This window comes from Scyliorhinus torazame, chromosome 16, assembly GCF_047496885.1.
Source record: "Scyliorhinus torazame isolate Kashiwa2021f chromosome 16, sScyTor2.1, whole genome shotgun sequence".
Lineage (NCBI taxonomy): Eukaryota > Metazoa > Chordata > Chondrichthyes > Carcharhiniformes > Scyliorhinidae > Scyliorhinus > Scyliorhinus torazame.
In genome coordinates this window covers 84,250,223-84,272,105 of record NC_092722.1, presented here as the reverse complement: position 1 = coordinate 84,272,105, position 21,883 = coordinate 84,250,223, and the positions used below count along the sequence as shown (strand labels likewise).

At 49.6% G+C, this 21,883-nt stretch overlaps 1 protein-coding gene across 1 annotated transcript in view; it reads right to left on the bottom strand.

Moving 5' to 3' along the window:
* LOC140392272 (chromodomain-helicase-DNA-binding protein 4-like) overlaps positions 1–21,883 on the bottom strand; it is a 125,913-nt gene that overhangs the window by 96,133 nt on the left and 7,897 nt on the right. The window contains exon 2 of the mRNA XM_072477589.1: positions 17,002–17,135. Coding sequence (XP_072333690.1) covers positions 17,002–17,075 — 74 coding nt within the window. The 5' untranslated portion in view covers positions 17,076–17,135. The remainder of the gene's footprint in view (positions 1–17,001; positions 17,136–21,883) is intronic.

Sequence of the window (21,883 nt, the reverse complement as noted above, 5' to 3'; positions counted from 1 at the left end):
ACAAACTAATCCCACTGCCCCACATCCCTGTATGGATCACAAACTAATCCCACTGCACCACATCCTTGTATCGATCACAAGTTAATCCGACTGCCCCACATCCCTGTATCGATAACAAACTAATCCCACAGCGTCACATCCCTGTCTCGATCACATACTAATCCCACTGCCTCACATCCTTGTATCGATCACAAACTAATCCCACTGCCCACATCCTTGTATCGATCACAAACTAATCCCACTGCCTGGCTCTCTGCCTCACATCATTGTATCGATCACAAACTAATCCCACTGCCCCACATCCTTGTATCGATCACAAACTAATCCCACTGCCTCACATCCCTGTATCGATCACAAACTAATCTCACTGCCTCACATCCTCTTATTGATCACAAACTAATCCCACTGCCTCACATCATTGTATCGATCACAAACTAATCCCACTGCCTCACATCCATGTATCGATCACAAACTAATCCCACTGCCCGACATCCCTCTATCGATCACAAACTAATCCCACTGCCTCACATCCCTGTATTAATCACAAACTAATCCCACTGCCTCACATCCTTGTATCGATCACAAATTAATCCCACTGCCCACATCCCTGTATCGATCACAAAGTAATCCCACTGCGTCACATCCCTGTATCGATCACAAAGTAATCCCACTGCCCCACATTCCTGTATCGATCACAAACTAATCCAATTGCCTCACATCCCTGTATCTATCACTAACTCATCCCACTGCATCACATCCTTGTATCGATCACGAACTAATCCCACTGCCCCACATCCCTGTATCGATCACAAACTAATCCCACTGCACCACATCCCTGTATCGATCACAAACTAATCCCACTGCCTCACATCCTTGTATCGATCAAACGAATCCCACTGCCCAAATCCTTGTATCGATCACAAGTTAATCCCACTGCCCCACATCACTGTATCGATCACAAACTAATCCCACTGCCCCACATCCTTGTATCGATCACAAACTAATCCCACTGCCCCACATCCTTGTATCGAACACAAACTAATCGCACTACCTCACATCCTTGTATCGATCAGGAACTAATCCCACTGCCTCACATCCTTGTATCGATCAAAAACTAATCCCACTGCCCCATATCCTTGTATCGATCACAAACTAATCCCACTGCCTCACATCCTTGTATCGATCACAAACTAATCCCACTGCATCACATCCTTGTATCGATCACAAACTAATCCCACTGCCCACATCCCTGTATCGATCACAAACTAATCCCACTGCCCCACATCCCTGTATCGATCACAAACTAATCCCACTGCCACACATCCCTGTATCGACAAACTAATCCCACTGCCCGGCTCGCTGCCTCACATCATTGTATCGATCACACACTAATCCCCCTGCCTCACATCCTTCTATCGATCACAAACTTATCCCACTGCCCCATATCCGTGTATCGATCACAAACTAATCCCACTGCCTCACATCCTTGTATCGATCACAAACTAATCCAATTGCCTCACATCCCTATATCGAACACTAACTAATCCCACTGCATCACATCCTTGTATCGATCAGAAACTAATCCCACTGCCCCACATCCCTGTATCGATCACCAACTAATCCCACTGCGTCACATCCTTGTATCGATCACAAATTAATCCCACTGCCCCATATCCTTGTATCGATCACAAACTAATCCCACTGCCTCACATCCCTGTATCGATCACTATCTAATCCCACTGCATCACATCCTTGTCTCGATCAGAAAGTAATCCCACTGCTCCACATTCATGTATCGATCACAACCTAATCGCACTGCCTCACATCCCTGTATCGCTCACCAACTAATCGCACTGCCCCACATCCCTGTATCGATCACAAACTAATCCCACTGCCTCACATCCTCGTATCGATCACAAACTAATCCCACTGCCTCACATCCCTGTATTGATCACAAACTAATCCCACTGCCTCACATCCTCGTATCGATCACAAACTAATCCCACTGCCTCACATCCTTGTATCGATCACAAATTAATCCCAATGCCTCACATCCTTGTATCGATCACAAATTAATCCTACTGCCCACATCCCTGTATTGATCAGAAACTAATCCCACTGCCTCACATCCTTGTATCGATCACAAACTAATCCCACTGCCACACATACATGTATCGATCACAAACTAATCCCACTGCCCCACATCCCTGTATCGATCACAAACCAATCCCACTGCCCGGCTCTCTGACTCACATCATTGTATCGATCACAAACTAATCCCACTGCTCCACATTCATGTATCGATCACAACCTAATCGCACTGCCTCAGATCCCTGTATCGCTCACCAACTAATCGCACTGCATCACATCCTTGTATCGATCAAACTAATCCCACTGCCCACATCCATGTATCGATCACAAGCTAATCCCACTGCCCCACATCCCTGTATCGATCACAAACTAATCCCACTGCCTCACATCCTTATATCGATCACAAATTAATCCTACTGCCCACATCCCTGTATTGATCACAAACTAATCCCACTGCCTCACATCCTTGTATCGATCACAAACTAATCCCCCTGCCTCACATCCTTCTATCGATCACAAATTTATCCCACTGCCCCATATTCTTGTACCGATCACAAACTAAACCCACTGCCTCACATCCTTGTGTCGATCACAAACTAATCCAATTGCCTCACATCCCTGTATCGATCACAAACTAATCCCACTGCACCACATCCTTGTATCGATGAGAAACTAATCCCACTGCCCCACATTCTTGTATCGATCACAAACCAATCCCACTGCCCGACATCCCTGTATCGATCACAAACTAATCCCACTGCCTCACATCCTTGTATCGATCACAAATTAATCTCACTGCCCACATTCTTGTATCGATCACAAACTTATCCCACTGCCCCATATCCTTGTATCGATCACAAACTAATCCCACTGCCTCACATCCTTGTATCGATCACAAACTAATCCAATAGCCTCGCATCCCTGTATCGATCACAAACTAATCCCACTGCATCACATCCTTGTATCGATCACAAACTAATCCCACTGCCCCACATTCATGTATCGATAACAAACTAATCCCACTGCCTCACATCTCTGTATCGCTCACAAACTAATCGCACAGCATCACATCCTTGTATCGATCACAAACTAATCCCACAGCCCACATCCCTGTATCGATCACAAATTAATCCCACTGCCTCACATCCCTGTATCGATCACAAACTAATCCCACTGCCTCACATCCCTGTATCGATCACAAACTAATCCCACTGCCTCACATCCTCGTATCGATCACAAACTAATCCCACTGCCTCACATCCTTGTATCGATCACAAACTAATCCCAATGCCCCACATCCCTCTCTCGATCACAAACTAATTCCACTGCCTCACATCCTTGTATCGATCACAAATTAATCCCACTGCCCACATCCTTGTATCGATCACAAACTAATCCCAAAGCCTCACATCCTTGTATCGATCACAAATTCATCCCACTGCCTCACATCCTTGTATCGATCACAAACTAATCCCACTGCCCCACATCCTTGTATCGATCACAAGTTAATCCCACTGCCCCACATCACTGTATCGATCACAAACTAATCCCACTGCCCCACATCCTTGTATCGATCACAAAAAAATCCCACTGCCCCACATCCCTGTATGGATCACAAACTAATCCCACTGCCTCACATCCTCGTATTGATCACAAACTAATCCCACTGCCTCACATCCTTGTATCGTTCACAAACTAATCCCACTGCCTCACATCCATGTATCGATCACAAACTAATCCCACTGCCCCACATCCCTCTATCGATCACAAACTAATCCCACTGCCTCACATCCTTGTATCGCTCAAATTAATCCCACTGCCCACATCCTTGTATCGATCACAAGCTAATCCCACTGCACCACATTCTTGTATCGATCACAAACTAATCCCACTGCCCCACATCCCTGTATCGATCACATACTAATCACACTGCCCGACATCCCTGTATCGATCACAAACTAATCCCAATGCCGGCATCCCTGTATCGATCACAAACTAATCACACTGCCCCACATCCCTGTATCGATCACAAACTAGTCCCACTGCCCCACATCCTTGTATCGATGACAAATTAATCCCACTGCCCACATCCTTGTATCGATCACAAACTTATCCCACTGCCCCATATCCTTGTATCGATCACAAACTAATCCCACTGCCTCACATCCTTGTATCGATCACAAACTAATCCCACTGCCCCACATCCCTGTATCGATCACAAACTAATCCTACTGCCTCACATCCCTGTATCGATCACAAACTAATCCCACTGCTCCACATCCCTGTATGGATCACAAACTAATCCCACTGCGTCACATCCTTGTATCGATCACAAACTAATCGCACTGCCCCACATCCCTGTATCGATCACAAACTAATCCCACTGCCTCACATCCTCGTATTGATCACAAACTAATCCCACTGCCTCACATCCTTGTATCGATCACAAACTAATCCCACTGCCTCACATCCATGTATCGATCACAAACTAATCCCACTGCCCCACATCCCTCAATCGATCACAAACTAATCCCACTGCCTCACATCCCTGTATCGATCACAAACTAATCCCACTGCCCCATATCCTTGTATCGATCACAAACTAATCCCACTGCCTCACATCCTTGTATCGATCAGAAACTAATCCCACTGCCCACATCCTTGTATCGATCACAAACTAATCACACCGCCCAACATCCTTGTATCGAACACAAACTAATCGCACTACCTCACATCCTCGTATCGATCAGGAACTAATCCCACTGCCTCACATCCTGGTATCGATCACAAACTAATCCCACTGCCCACATCCTTGTATCGATCACAAACTCATCCTACTGCCCCACATCCCTGTATCGATAACAAACTAATCCCACTGCGTCACATCCCTGTATCGATAACAAACTAATCCCACTGCGTCACATCCTTGTATCGATCACAAACTAATCCTACTGCCCCACATCCCTGTATCGATCACAAACTAATCCCACTGCCTCACATCCTTGTATCGATCACAAACTTATCCCACTGCCCCATATCCTTGTATCGATCACAAACTAATCCCACTGCCTCACATCCTTGTATCGATCACAAACTAATCCCACTGCCTCACATCCTTGTATCGATCACAAACTAATCCCACTGCCTCACATCATTCTATCGATCATAAACTTATCCCACTGCCCCATATCCTTGTATCGATCACAAACTAATCCCACTGCCTCACATCCCTGTATCGATCACAAACTTATCCCACTGCCCCATATCCTTGTATCGATCAAACTAATCCCACTGCCTCACATCCTTGTATCGATCAGAAACTAATCCCACTGCCTCACATCCTTGTATCGATATAAAACCAATCCAATAGCCTCGCATCCCTGTATCGATCACAAACTAATCCCACAGCCCACATCCCTGTATCGATCACAAACTAATCCCACTGCCCACATCCTTGTATCGATCACAAACTAATCCCACTGCCCACATCCTTGTATCGATCACAAACTAATCCCACTGCGTCACATCTTTGTATCCATCACAAACTAATCGCACTGCCTCACATCCTTGTATCGATCACAAACTAATCCCACTGCCCACATCCTTGTATCGATCACAAACTAATCCCACTGCCCACATCCTTGTATCGATCACAAACTAATCCCACTGCCCACATCTTTGTATCGATCATAAACTAATCCCACTGCCTCACATCCTTGTATCGCTCACAAACTAATCGCACTGCATCACATCCTTGTATCGATCACAAACTAATCCCACTGCCCCACATCCCTGTATCGATCACAAACTAATCCCACTGCACCACATCCCTGTATCGATCACAAACTAATCCCACTGCCCCACATCCCTGTATGGATCACAAACTAATCCCACTGCGTCACATCCTTGTATCGATCACAAACTAATCGCACTGCCCCACATCCCTGTATCGATCACATACTAATCCCACTGCCTCACATCCTCGTATTGATCACAAACTAATCCCACTGCCTCACATCCTTGTATCGATCACAAACTTATCCCACTGCCTCACATCCATGTATCGATCATAAACTAATCCCACTGCCCCACATCCCTCTATCGATCACAAACTAATCCCACTGCCTCACATCCCTGTATCGATCACAAACTAATCCCACTGCCCCATATCCTTGTATCGATCACAAACTAATCCCACTGCCTCACATCCTTGTATCGATGAGAAACGAATCCCACTGCCCCACATCCCTGTATCGATCACAAACTAATCCTACTGCCTCACATCCCTCTATCGATCACAAACTGATCCCACTGCCTCACATCCCTGTATCGATCACAAACTAATCCCACTGCCTCACATCCCGGTATCGATCACAAACTAATCCCACTGCCTCACATCCTTGTATCGATCAAACTAATCCCGCTGCCCACATCCTTGTATCGATCACAAACTAATCCCACTGCCCAACATCCTTGTATCGAACACAAACTAATCGCACTACCTCACATCCTCGTATCGATCAGGAACTAATCCCACTGCCTCACATCCATGTATCGATCACAAACTAATCCCACTGCCTCACATCGTTCTATCGATCATAAACTTATCCCACTGCCCCATATCCTTGTATCGATCACAAACTAATCCCACTGCCCCACATCCTTGTATCGATCAAACTAATCCCACTGCCCACATCCTTGTATCGATCACAAGTTAATCCTACTGCCCACATCCCTGTATTGATCACAAACTAATCCCACTGCCTCACATCCTTGTATCGATCACAAACTAATCCCCCTGCCTCACATCCTTCTATCGATCACAAATTTATCCCACTGCCCCATATTCTTGTACCGATCACAAACTAAACCCACTGCCTCACATCCTTGTGTCGATCACAAACTAATCCAATTGCCTCACATCCCTGTATCGATCACAAACTAATCCCACTGCACCACATCCTTGTATCGATGAGAAACTAATCCCACTGCCCCACATTCTTGTATCGATCACAAACCAATCCCACTGCCCGACATCCCTGTATCGATCACAAACTAATCCCACTGCCTCACATCCTTGTATCGATCACAAATTAATCTCACTGCCCACATTCTTGTATCGATCACAAACTTATCCCACTGCCCCATATCCTTGTATCGATCACAAACTAATCCCACTGCCTCACATCCTTGTATCGATCACAAACTAATCCAATAGCCTCGCATCCCTGTATCGATCACAAACTAATCCCACTGCATCACATCCTTGTATCGATCACAAACTAATCCCACTGCCCCACATTCATGTATCGATAACAAACTAATCCCACTGCCTCACATCTCTGTATCGCTCACAAACTAATCGCACAGCATCACATCCTTGTATCGATCACAAACTAATCCCACAGCCCACATCCCTGTATCGATCACAAATTAATCCCACTGCCTCACATCCCTGTATCGATCACAAACTAATCCCACTGCCTCACATCCCTGTATCGATCACAAACTAATCCCACTGCCTCACATCCTCGTATCGATCACAAACTAATCCCACTGCCTCACATCCTTGTATCGATCACAAACTAATCCCAATGCCCCACATCCCTCTCTCGATCACAAACTAATTCCACTGCCTCACATCCTTGTATCGATCACAAATTAATCCCACTGCCCACATCCTTGTATCGATCACAAACTAATCCCAAAGCCTCACATCCTTGTATCGATCACAAATTCATCCCACTGCCTCACATCCTTGTATCGATCACAAACTAATCCCACTGCCCCACATCCTTGTATCGATCACAAGTTAATCCCACTGCCCCACATCACTGTATCGATCACAAACTAATCCCACTGCCCCACATCCTTGTATCGATCACAAAAAAATCCCACTGCCCCACATCCCTGTATGGATCACAAACTAATCCCACTGCCTCACATCCTCGTATTGATCACAAACTAATCCCACTGCCTCACATCCTTGTATCGTTCACAAACTAATCCCACTGCCTCACATCCATGTATCGATCACAAACTAATCCCACTGCCCCACATCCCTCTATCGATCACAAACTAATCCCACTGCCTCACATCCTTGTATCGCTCAAATTAATCCCACTGCCCACATCCTTGTATCGATCACAAGCTAATCCCACTGCACCACATTCTTGTATCGATCACAAACTAATCCCACTGCCCCACATCCCTGTATCGATCACATACTAATCACACTGCCCGACATCCCTGTATCGATCACAAACTAATCCCAATGCCGGCATCCCTGTATCGATCACAAACTAATCCCACTGCCCCACATCCCTGTATCGATCACATACTAATCACACCGCCCAACATCCTTGTATCGAACACAAACTAATCGCACTACCTCACATCCTCGTATCGATCAGGAACTAATCCCACTGCCTCACATCCTGGTATCGATCACAAACTAATCCCACTGCCCACATCCTTGTATCGATCACAAACTCATCCTACTGCCCCACATCCCTGTATCGATAACAAACTAATCCCACTGCGTCACATCCCTGTATCGATAACAAACTAATCCCACTGCGTCACATCCTTGTATCGATCACAAACTAATCCTACTGCCCCACATCCCTGTATCGATCACAAACTAATCCCACTGCCTCACATCCTTGTATCGATCACAAACTTATCCCACTGCCCCATATCCTTGTATCGATCACAAACTAATCCCACTGCCTCACATCCTTGTATCGATCACAAACTAATCCCACTGCCTCACATCCTTGTATCGATCACAAACTAATCCCACTGCCTCACATCATTCTATCGATCATAAACTTATCCCACTGCCCCATATCCTTGTATCGATCACAAACTAATCCCACTGCCTCACATCCCTGTATCGATCACAAACTTATCCCACTGCCCCATATCCTTGTATCGATCAAACTAATCCCACTGCCTCACATCCTTGTATCGATCAGAAACTAATCCCACTGCCTCACATCCTTGTATCGATATAAAACCAATCCAATAGCCTCGCATCCCTGTATCGATCACAAACTAATCCCACAGCCCACATCCCTGTATCGATCACAAACTAATCCCACTGCCCACATCCTTGTATCGATCACAAACTAATCCCACTGCCCACATCCTTGTATCGATCACAAACTAATCCCACTGCGTCACATCTTTGTATCCATCACAAACTAATCGCACTGCCTCACATCCTTGTATCGATCACAAACTAATCCCACTGCCCACATCCTTGTATCGATCACAAACTAATCCCACTGCCCACATCCTTGTATCGATCACAAACTAATCCCACTGCCCACATCTTTGTATCGATCATAAACTAATCCCACTGCCTCACATCCTTGTATCGCTCACAAACTAATCGCACTGCATCACATCCTTGTATCGATCACAAACTAATCCCACTGCCCCACATCCCTGTATCGATCACAAACTAATCCCACTGCACCACATCCCTGTATCGATCACAAACTAATCCCACTGCCCCACATCCCTGTATGGATCACAAACTAATCCCACTGCGTCACATCCTTGTATCGATCACAAACTAATCGCACTGCCCCACATCCCTGTATCGATCACATACTAATCCCACTGCCTCACATCCTCGTATTGATCACAAACTAATCCCACTGCCTCACATCCTTGTATCGATCACAAACTTATCCCACTGCCTCACATCCATGTATCGATCATAAACTAATCCCACTGCCCCACATCCCTCTATCGATCACAAACTAATCCCACTGCCTCACATCCCTGTATCGATCACAAACTAATCCCACTGCCCCATATCCTTGTATCGATCACAAACTAATCCCACTGCCTCACATCCTTGTATCGATGAGAAACGAATCCCACTGCCCCACATCCCTGTATCGATCACAAACTAATCCTACTGCCTCACATCCCTCTATCGATCACAAACTGATCCCACTGCCTCACATCCCTGTATCGATCACAAACTAATCCCACTGCCTCACATCCCGGTATCGATCACAAACTAATCCCACTGCCTCACATCCTTGTATCGATCAAACTAATCCCGCTGCCCACATCCTTGTATCGATCACAAACTAATCCCACTGCCCAACATCCTTGTATCGAACACAAACTAATCGCACTACCTCACATCCTCGTATCGATCAGGAACTAATCCCACTGCCTCACATCCATGTATCGATCACAAACTAATCCCACTGCCTCACATCGTTCTATCGATCATAAACTTATCCCACTGCCCCATATCCTTGTATCGATCACAAACTAATCCCACTGCCCCACATCCTTGTATCGATCAAACTAATCCCACTGCCCACATCCTTGTATCGATCACAAGTTAATCACACTGCCCCACATCACTGTATCGATCACAAACTAATCCCACTGCCCCACATCCTTGTATCGAACACAAACTAATCGCACTACCTCACATCCTTGTATCGATCAGGAACTAATCCCACTGCCCCACATCCCTGTATCGATCACAAACTAATCCCACTGCCTCACATCCTTGTATCGATCACAAATTAATCCTACTGCCCACATCCCTGTATTGATCACAAACTAATCCCACTGCCTCACATCCTTGTATCGATCACAAACTACTCCCACTGCCACACATCCCTGTATCGATCACAAATTTATCCCACTGCCCCACATCCTTGTATCGAACACAAACTAATCGCACTACCTCACATCCTTGTATCGATCAGGAACTAATCCCACTGCCCCACATCCCTGTATCGATCACAAACTAATCCCACTGCCTCACATCCTTGTATCGATCACAAATTAATCCTACTGCCCACATCCCTGTATTGATCACAAACTAATCCCACTGCCCCATATCCTTGTATCGATCACAAACTAAACCCACTGCCTCACATCCTTGTGTCGATCACAAACTAATCCAATTGCCTCACATCCCTGTATCGATCACAAACTAATCCCACTGCACCACATCCTTGTATCGATGAGAAACTAATCCCACTGCCCCACATTCTTGTATCGATCACAAACTAATCCCACAGCCTCACATCCCTGTATCGATCACAAACTAATCCCACTGCCTGACATCCTTGTATCGATCACAAATTAATCCCACTGCCCACATTCTTGTATCGATCACAAACTTATCCCACTGCCCCATATCCTTGTATCGATCACAAACTAATCCCACTGCCTCACATCCTTGTATCGATCACAAACTAATCCCACTGCCTCACATCCTTGTATCGATCACAAACTAATCCAATAGCCTCGCATCCCTGTATCGATCACAAACTAATCCCACTGCCTCACATCTCTGTATCGCTCACAAACTAATCGCACAGCATCACATCCTTGTATCGATCACAAACTAATCCCACAGCCCACATCCCTGTATCGATCACAAACTAATCCCACTGCCTCACATCCCTGTATCGATCACAAACTAATCCCACTGCCTCACATCCCTGTCTCGATCACAAACTAATCCCACTGCCTCACATCCTCGTATAGATCACAAACTAATCCCACTGCCTCACATCCTTGTATCGATCACAAACTAATCCCACTGCCTCACATCCTTGTATCGATCACAAACTAATCCCAATGCCCCACATCCCTCTCTCGATCACAAACTAATTCCACTGCCTCACATCTTTGTATCGATCACAAATTAATCCCACTGCCCACATCCTTGTATCGATCACAAACTAATCCCAATGCCTCACATCCTTGTATCGATCACAAATTAATCCCACTGCCTCACATCCTTGTATCGATCACAAACTAATCCCACTGCCCCACATCCCTATATCGATCACAAACTAATCCTACTGCCTCACATCCCTGTATCGATCACAAACTAATCCCACTGCCCCACATCCCTGTATCGATCACAAACTAATCCCACTGCCCACATCCTTGTATCGATCACAAACTAATCCCACTGCCCACATCCTTGTATCGATCACAAACTAATCCCACTGCGTCAAATCTTTGTATCGATCACAAACTAATCCCACTGCCTCACATCCCTGTATCGATCACAAACTAATCCCACTGCCTCACATCCTCGTATTGATCACAAACTAATCCCACTGCCTCACATCCCTGTATCGATCACAAACTAATCCCACTGCCTCACATCCTCGTATTGATCACAAACTAATCCCACTGCCTCACATCCTTGTATCGATCACAAACTAATCCCACTGCCTCACATCCATGTATCGATCACAAACTAATCCCACTGCCCGACATCCCTGTATCGATCACAAACTAATCCCACTGCACCACATCCCTGTATCGATCACAAACTAATCCCACTGCCTCACATCTCTGTATCGATCACAAACTAATCCCACTGCCTCACATCCTGGTATCGATCATAAACTAATCCCACTGCCCACATCCTTGTATCGATCACAAACTAATCCCACTGCCCCACATCCTTGTATCGAACACAAACTAATCGCACTACCTCACATCCCTGTATCTATCACTAACTAATCCCACTGCATCACATCCTTGTATCGATCAGAATCTAATCCTACTGCCCCACATTCATGTATCGATCACAACCTAATCGCACTGCCTCACATCCCTGTATCGCTCACAAACTAATCGCACTGCATCACATCCTTGTATCGATCACAAACTAATCCCACTGCCCCACATCCCTGTATCGATCACAAACTAATCCCACTGCACCACATCCCTGTATCGATCACAAACTAATCCCACTGCCTCACATCTCTGTATCGATCACAAACTAATCCCACTGCCTCACATCCGTGTATCGATCAAACTAATCCCACTGCCCACATCCTTGTATCGATCACAAGTTAATCCCACTGCCCGACATCACTGTATCGATCACAAACTAATCCCACTGCCCCACATCCTTGTATCGATCACAAACTAATCCCACTGCCTCACATCCCTGTATCGATCACAAACTAATCCCACTGCCTCACATCCTCGTATTGATCACAAACTAATCCCACTGCCTCACATCATTGTATCGATCACAAACTAATCCCACTGCCTCACATCCATGTATCGATCACAAACTAATCCCACTGCCCGACATCCCTCTATCGATCACAAACTAATCCCACTGCCTCACATCCCTGTATTAATCACAAACTAATCCCACTGCCTCACATCCTTGTATCGATCACAAATTAATCCCACTGCCCACATCCCTGTATCGATCACAAAGTAATCCCACTGCGTCACATCCCTGTATCGATCACAAAGTAATCCCACTGCCCCACATTCCTGTATCGATCACAAACTAATCCAATTGCCTCACATCCCTGTATCTATCACTAACTCATCCCACTGCATCACATCCTTGTATCGATCACGAACTAATCCCACTGCCCCACATCCCTGTATCGATCACAAACTAATCCCACTGCACCACATCCCTGTATCGATCACAAACTAATCCCACTGCCTCACATCCTTGTATCGATCAAACGAATCCCACTGCCCACATCCTTGTATCGATCAGGAACTAATCCCACTGCCTCACATCCTGGTATCGATCACGAACTAATCCCACTGCCCCACATCCCTGTATCGATAACAAACTAATCCCACTGCGTCACAACCCTGTATCGATAACAAACTAATCCCACTGCCCCACACCCCTGTATCAATCACAAACTAATCCCACTGCCTCACATCCTTGTATCGATCAAAAACTAATCCCACTGCCTCACATCCATGTATCGATCACAAACTAATCCCACTGCCTCACATCGTTCTATCGATCACAAATTTATCCCACTGCCCCATATCCTTGTATAGATCACAAACTAATCCCACTGCCTCACATCCTTGTATCGATCACAAACTAATCCCACAGCATCACATCCTTGTATCGATCACAAACTAATCCCACTGCCCACATCCCTGTATCGATCACAAACTAATCCCACTGCCTCACATCTCTGTATCGATCACAAACTAATCCCACTGCCTCACATCCTTGTATCGATCAAACTAATCCCACTGCCTCACATCCCTGTATCGATCACAAACTAATCCCACTGCCTCACATCCTTGTATCGATCACAAATTAATCCCACTGCCCACATCCCTGTATCGATCACAAAGTAATCCCACTGCGTCACATCCCTGTATCGATCAAAGTAATCCCACTGCCCCACATCCCTGTATCGACCACAAATTAATCCCACTGCCCACATCCTTGTATCGATCACAAACTAATCCCAATGCCTCACATCCTTGTATCGATCACAAACTAATCCCACTGCCCCACATACATGTATCGATCACAACCGAATCGCACTGCCTCACATCCCTGTATCGCTCACAAACTAATCGCACTGCATCACATCCTTGTATCGATCACGAACGAATCCCACTGCCCCACATCCCTGTATCGATCACAAACTAATCCCACTGCACCACATCCCTGTATCGATCACAAACTAATCCAATTGCCTCACATCCCTGTATCGATCACTAACTAATCCCACTGCATCACATCCTTGTATCGATCACAAACTAATCCCACTGCCCCACATACATGTATCGATCACAACCTAATCGCACTGCCTCACATCCCTGTATCGCTCACAAACTAATCGCACTGCATCACATCCTTGTATCGATCACAAACTAATCCCACTGCCCCACATCCCTGTATCGATCACAAACTAATCCCACTGCACCACATCCCTGTATCGATCACAAACTAATCCCACTGCCTCACATCTCTGTATCGATCACAAACTAATCCCACTGCCTCACATCCTTGTATCGATCAAACTAATCCCACTGCCCACATCCTTGTCTCGATCACAAGTTAATCCCACTGCCCCACATCACTGTATCGATCACAAACTAATCCCACTGCCCACATCCTTGTATCGATCACAAACTAATCCCACTGCCCCACATCCCTGTATGGATCACAAACTAATCCCACTGCCTCACATCCTCGTATTGATCACGAACGAATCCCACTGCCCCACATCCCTGTATCGATCACAAACTAATCCCACTGCACCACATCCCTGTATCGATCACAAACTAATCCAATTGCCTCACATCACTGTATCGATCACTAACTAATCCCACTGCATCACATCCTTGTATCGATCACAAACTAATCCCACTGCCCCACATACATGTATCGATCACAACCTAATCGCACTGCCTCACATCCCTGTATCGCTCACAAACTAATCGCACTGCATCACATCCTTGTATCGATCACAAACTAATCCCACTGCCCCACATCCCTGTATCAATCACAAACTAATCCCACTGCACCACATCCCTGTATCGATCACAAACTAATCCCACTGCCTCACATCTCTGTATCGATCACAAACTAATCCCACTGCCTCACATCCTTGTATCGATCAAACTAATCCCACTGCCCACATCCTTGTCTCGATCACAAGTTAATCCCACTGCCCCACATCACTGTATCGATCACAAACTAATCCCACTGCCCACATCCCTGTATTGATCACAAACTAATCCCACTGCCTCACATCCTTGTATCGATCACAAACTAATCCCACTGCCTCACATCCTCGTATTGATCACAAACTAATCCCACTGCCTCACATCCTTGTATCGATCACAAATTAATCCCACTGCCCACATCCTTGTATCGATCTCAAACTAATCCCACTGCCCCACATCCCTGTATCGATCACAAACTAATCACACTGCCCCACATCCCTGTATCGATCACAAACTAATCCCACTGCCTCACATCCTCGTATTGATCACAAACTAATCCCACTGCCTCACATCCTTGTATCGATCAAAAAATAATCCCACTGCCTCACATCCATGTATCGATCACAAACTAATCCCACTGCCCGACATCCCTCTATCCATCACAAACTAATCCCACTGCCTCACATCCCTGTATTGATCACAAACTAATCACACTGCCCCACATCCCTGTATCGATCACAAACTAGTCCCACTGCCCCACATCCCTATATCGATCACAAACTAATCCCACTGCCTCACATCCTTGTATCGATGACAAATTAATCCCACTGCCCACATCCTTGTATCGATCACAAACTAATCCCACTGCCTCACATCCCTGTATCGATCACAAACTAATCCCACTGCCTCACATCCCTGTATCGATCACTATCTAATCCCACTGCATCACATCCTTGTCTCGATCAGAAAGTAATCCCACTGCTCCACATTCATGTATCGATCACAACCTAATCGCACTGCCTTACATCCCTGTATCGCTCACCAACTAATCGCACTGCCTCACATCCCTGTATCGATCACAAACTAATCCCACTGCCTCACATCCTTGTATCGATCACAAACTAATCCCACTGCCTCACATCCTTGTATCGATCACAAACTAATCCCACTGCCTCACATCCTCGTATTGATCACAAACTAATCCCACTGCCTCACATCCTTGTATCGATCACAAACTAATCCCACTGCCTCACATCCATGTATCGATCACAAACTAATCCCACTGCCCGACATCCCTCTATCGATCACAAACTAATCCCACTGCCTCACATCCCTGTATCGATCACAAACTAATCCCACTGCCTCACATCCTTGTATCGATCACGAACTAATCCCACTGCGTCACATCCCTGTATCGATCACAAACTAATCCCACTGCACCACATCCCTGTATCGATCACAAACTAATCCCACTGCCTCACATCTCTGTATCGATCACAAACTAATCCCACTGCCTCACATCCTTGTATCGATCAAACTAATCCCACTGCCCACATCCTTGTATCGATCACAAGTTAATCCCACTGCCCCACATCCCTGTATCGATCACAAACTAATCCCATTGCTCCCACAAGGAGCGCTTACTTGAATTCCTTCTCTGTTTTCCCTCGGAGGTCCCGGACCAGCCACTGGGATGTGAATGCGTCCTGAGGGGGCATCCCATAGCGAAGGATGGCATTCAGGAAAGCCTTTCGCTGTCTGGCATTGAAACCCAGGACCTGTAGGATGAGGATAGGAGAGAGTGAGAGAGGGACAGAGAGAGGGTCCACTAATGTTCTTCAGGGAAGGAAATCTGTCATCCTTACTTGGTCTGGCCTACATGTGATTCCAGATCCAAAGAATGTGATTGGCTCTTAAATGCCCTCAGGGGTGGGCAATGAATGCTGACCCAGACAGCGACGTCCACATCCCATGAACAAACGTAAAAAAGAGAGGGACAGAGACAAGGGGCCGAGAGACCTAGGGAGCGAGAGACGAGGGACCGAGAGACGAGGGACCGAGATGGGCAGCACGGTAGCACAATGGCTAGCACTGTGGCTTCACAGCGCCAGGGTCCCTGGGTCGATTCCCCGCTGGGTCATTGACTGTGCGGAGTCTGCACGTTCTCCCCGTGTTTGCTTGGGTTTCCTCCGGGTTCCTCCCACAGTCGAAAGACGTGCAGGTTAGGTGGATTGGCCATGCTAAATTGCCCTTAAGTGTCCAAAAAAGGTTAGGAGGGGTTACTGGGATAGGGTGGAAGTGGGTCAGTGCAGGCTCGATGGGCCGAATGGCCTCCTTCTGCACTGTATGTTCTATGTAACTATACAAGGGACCGAGAGACCAAGGGACCGAGAGACCAAGGGACCGAGAGACCATGGGAACAGCCAGGTGTATTCTGACGTTTAGAGCGCCAAGGAACACCACGCTCTTGACCGGCCATTCGGCAGGTCAGGGACCTTAGCAGAGAACGCATGGCTGATGCCGCACTTAGTCCCGCTTCCCGCACTGAGGTGCTCCAATTGCCGGAACCCCTCAGTACAGGGAGAGATAGGAACACCATTTAAAAATGGCATCTGGTGCTCTCAAACACCGATGCGACCCCCGAAGCCCCAACTCACCGATAAGTGGGTCCACGATCCACCACACGGCACCCCTGGACCTGATGACCATCGCGGAAAAAATACCAGTTTGATACCTAGTCATTGCCTGCCTGGTGGCACTGAGAGGTTGCCCAGGTGGCTCCAGCAGTGCCGGGGTGCCAACCTATCCAGAGGGCGAGCATCTGGGAGACCCCTATGAGTGCTGTTCCATCTGGTCGTCGTTTGTTGAGACCAGCACTGCGTCGGTGCTCGCCCGAGTCTCCAAGGCAAAGGGCACCTTCATTCTCAGAGGCTCCAGGGGGTGGCAGGTGGCACAGCGCCAGGGACCCGGGTTCAATCCAGCCTTGGGTCACTGTCTGTGCGGAGTCTGCACGTTCTCCCTGCGTCTGCTTGGGTTTCCTCCGGGTGCTCCGGTTTCCTCCCACAGTCCAAAGATGTGCAGGTTAGGACTGGCCATGATAAATTGCCCCTTGGTGTCCAAAAGGTTAGATGGGGTGAATGGGATTACAGGGATAGGGTGGGGTGTTCTTTCCAAGGGTCAGTGCAGACTCGATGGGCGTATCCTGTGGTTCTATGATAGATCCCAGCATCTCGGGTAGATCGGGGAAGCTCATATTAAAGTGAGACTAGCTGACTCGCTCTAATATGCAGATTTGCTAAAACGTGATCTGTGCACAATGGCTCCAGAGAGAGAGAGAGGCCGAGAGAAAGAGAGAGAGGCCGAGAGAAAGAGAGAGAGGCCGAGAGAAAGAGAGAGAGGCCGAGAGAAAGAGAGAGAGGCCGAGAGAAAGAGAGAGAGGCCGAGAGAAAGAGAGAGAGGCCGAGAGAAAGAGAGAGAGGCCGAGAGAAAGAGAGAGAGGCCGAGAGAAAGAGAGAGAGGCCGAGAGAAAGAGAGAGAGGCCGAGAGAAAGAGAGAGAGGCCGAGAGAAAGAGAGAGAGGCCGAGAGAAAGAGAGAGAGGCCGAGAGAAAGAGAGAGAGGCCGAGAGAAAGAGAGAGAGGCCGAGAGAAAGAGAGAGAGGCCGAGAGAAAGAGAGAGAGGCCGAGAGAAAGAGAGAGAGGCCGAGAGGCCGAGAGAGAGGCCGAGAGAGAGGCCGAGAGAGAGGCCGAGAGAGAGGCCGAGAGAGAGGCCGAGAGAGAGGCCGAGCGAGAGGCCGAGCGAGAGGCCGAGCGAGAGGCCGAGCGAGAGGCCGAGCGAGAGGCCGAGCGAGAGGCCGAGCGAGAGGCCGAGCGAGAGGCCGAGCGAGAGGCCGAGCGAGAGGCCGAGCGAGAGGCCGAGCGAGAGGCCGAGCGAGAGGCCGAGCGAGAGGCCGAGCGAGAGGCCGAGCGAGAGGCCGAGCGAGAGGCCGAGCGAGAGGCCGAGCGAGAGGCCGAGCGAGAGGCCGAGCGAGAGGCCGAGCGAGAGGCCGAGCGAGAGGCCGAGCGAGAGGCCGAGCGAGAGGCCGAGCGAGAGGCCGAGCGAGAGGCCGAGCGAGAGGCCGAGCGAGAGGCCGAGCGAGAGGCCGAGCGAGAGGCCGAGCGAGAGGCCGAGCGAGAGGCCGAGCGAGAGGCCGAGCGAGAGGCCGAGAGGGACACGCAGCCAGAGAGGGACACGCAGCCAGAGAGGGACACGCAGCCAGAGAGGGACACGCAGCCAGAGAGGGACACGCAGCCAGAGAGGGACACGCAGCCAGAGAGGGACACGCAGCCAGAGAGGGACACGCAGCCAGAGAGGGACACGCAGCCAGAGAGGGACACGCAGCCAGAGAGGGACACGCAGCCAGAGAGGGACACGCAGCCAGAGAGGGACACGCAGCCAGAGAGGGACACGCAGCCAGAGAGGGACACGCAGCCAGAGAGGGACACGCAGCCAGAGAGGGACACGCAGCCAGAGAGGGACACGCAGCCAGAGAGGGACACGCAGCCAGAGAGGGACACGCAGCCAGAGAGGGACACGCAGCCAGAGAGGGACACGCAGCCAGAGAGGGACACGCAGCCAGAGAGGGACACGCAGCCAGAGAGGGACACGCAGCCAGAGAGGGACACGCAGCCAGAGAGGGACACGCAGCCAGAGAGGGACACGCAGCCAGAGAGGGACACGCAGCCAGAGAGGGACACGCAGCCAGAGAGGGACACGCAGCCAGAGAGGGACACGCAGCCAGAGAGGGACACGCAGCCAGAGAGGGACACGCAGCCAGAGAGGGACACGCAGCCAGAGAGGGACACGCAGCCAGAGAGGGACACGCAGCCAGAGAGGGACACGCAGCCAGAGAGGGACACGCAGCCAGAGAGGGACACGCAGCCAGAGAGGGACACGCAGCCAGAGAGGGACACGCAGCCAGAGAGGGACACGCAGCCAGAGAGGGACACGCAGCCAGAGAGGGACACGCAGCCAGAGAGGGACACGCAGCCAGAGAGGGACACGCAGCCAGAGAGGGACACGCAGCCAGAGAGGGACACGCAGCCAGAGAGGGACACGCAGCCAGAGAGGGACACGCAGCCAGAGAGGGACACGCAGCCAGAGAGGGACACGCAGCCAGAGAGGGACACGCAGCCAGAGAGGGACACGCAGCCAGAGAGGGACACGCAGCCAGAGAGGGACACGCAGCCAGAGAGGGACACGCAGCCAGAGAGGGACACGCAGCCAGAGAGGGACACGCAGCCAGAGAGGGACACGCAGCCAGAGAGGGACACGCAGCCAGAGAGGGACACGCAGCCAGAGAGGGACACGCAGCCAGAGAGGGACACGCAGCCAGAGAGGGACACGCAGCCAGAGAGGGACACGCAGCCAGAGAGGGACACGCAGCCAGAGAGGGACACGCAGCCAGAGAGGGACACGCAGCCAGAGAGGGACACGCAGCCAGAGAGGGACACGCAGCCAGAGAGGGACACGCAGCCAGAGAGGGACACGCAGCCAGAGAGGGACACGCAGCCAGAGAGGGACACGCAGCCAGAGAGGGACACGCAGCCAGAGAGGGACACGCAGCCAGAGAGGGACACGCAGCCAGAGAGGGACACGCAGCCAGAGAGGGACACGCAGCCAGAGAGGGACACGCAGCCAGAGAGGGACACGCAGCCAGAGAGGGACACGCAGCCAGAGAGGGACACGCAGCCAGAGAGGGACACGCAGCCAGAGAGGGACACGCAGCCAGAGAGGGACACGCAGCCAGAGAGGGACACGCAGCCAGAGAGGGACACGCAGCCAGAGAGGGACACGCAGCCAGAGAGGGACACGCAGCCAGAGAGGGACACGCAGCCAGAGAGGGACACGCAGCCAGAGAGGGACACGCAGCCAGAGAGGGACACGCAGCCAGAGAGGGACACGCAGCCAGAGAGGGACACGCAGCCAGAGAGGGACACGCAGCCAGAGAGGGACACGCAGCCAGAGAGGGACACGCAGCCAGAGAGGGACACGCAGCCAGAGAGGGACACGCAGCCAGAGAGGGACACGCAGCCAGAGAGGGACACGCAGCCAGAGAGGGACACGCAGCCAGAGAGGGACACGCAGCCAGAGAGGGACACGCAGCCAGAGAGGGACACGCAGCCAGAGAGGGACACGCAGCCAGAGAGGGACACGCAGCCAGAGAGGGACACGCAGCCAGAGAGGGACACGCAGCCAGAGAGGGACACGCAGCCAGAGAGGGACACGCAGCCAGAGAGGGACACGCAGCCAGAGAGGGACACGCAGCCAGAGAGGGACACGCAGCCAGAGAGGGACACGCAGCCAGAGAGGGACACGCAGCCAGAGAGGGACACGCAGCCAGAGAGGGACACGCAGCCAGAGAGGGACACGCAGCCAGAGAGGGACACGCAGCCAGAGAGGGACACGCAGCCAGAGAGGGACACGCAGCCAGAGAGGGACACGCAGCCAGAGAGGGACACGCAGCCAGAGAGGGACACGCAGCCAGAG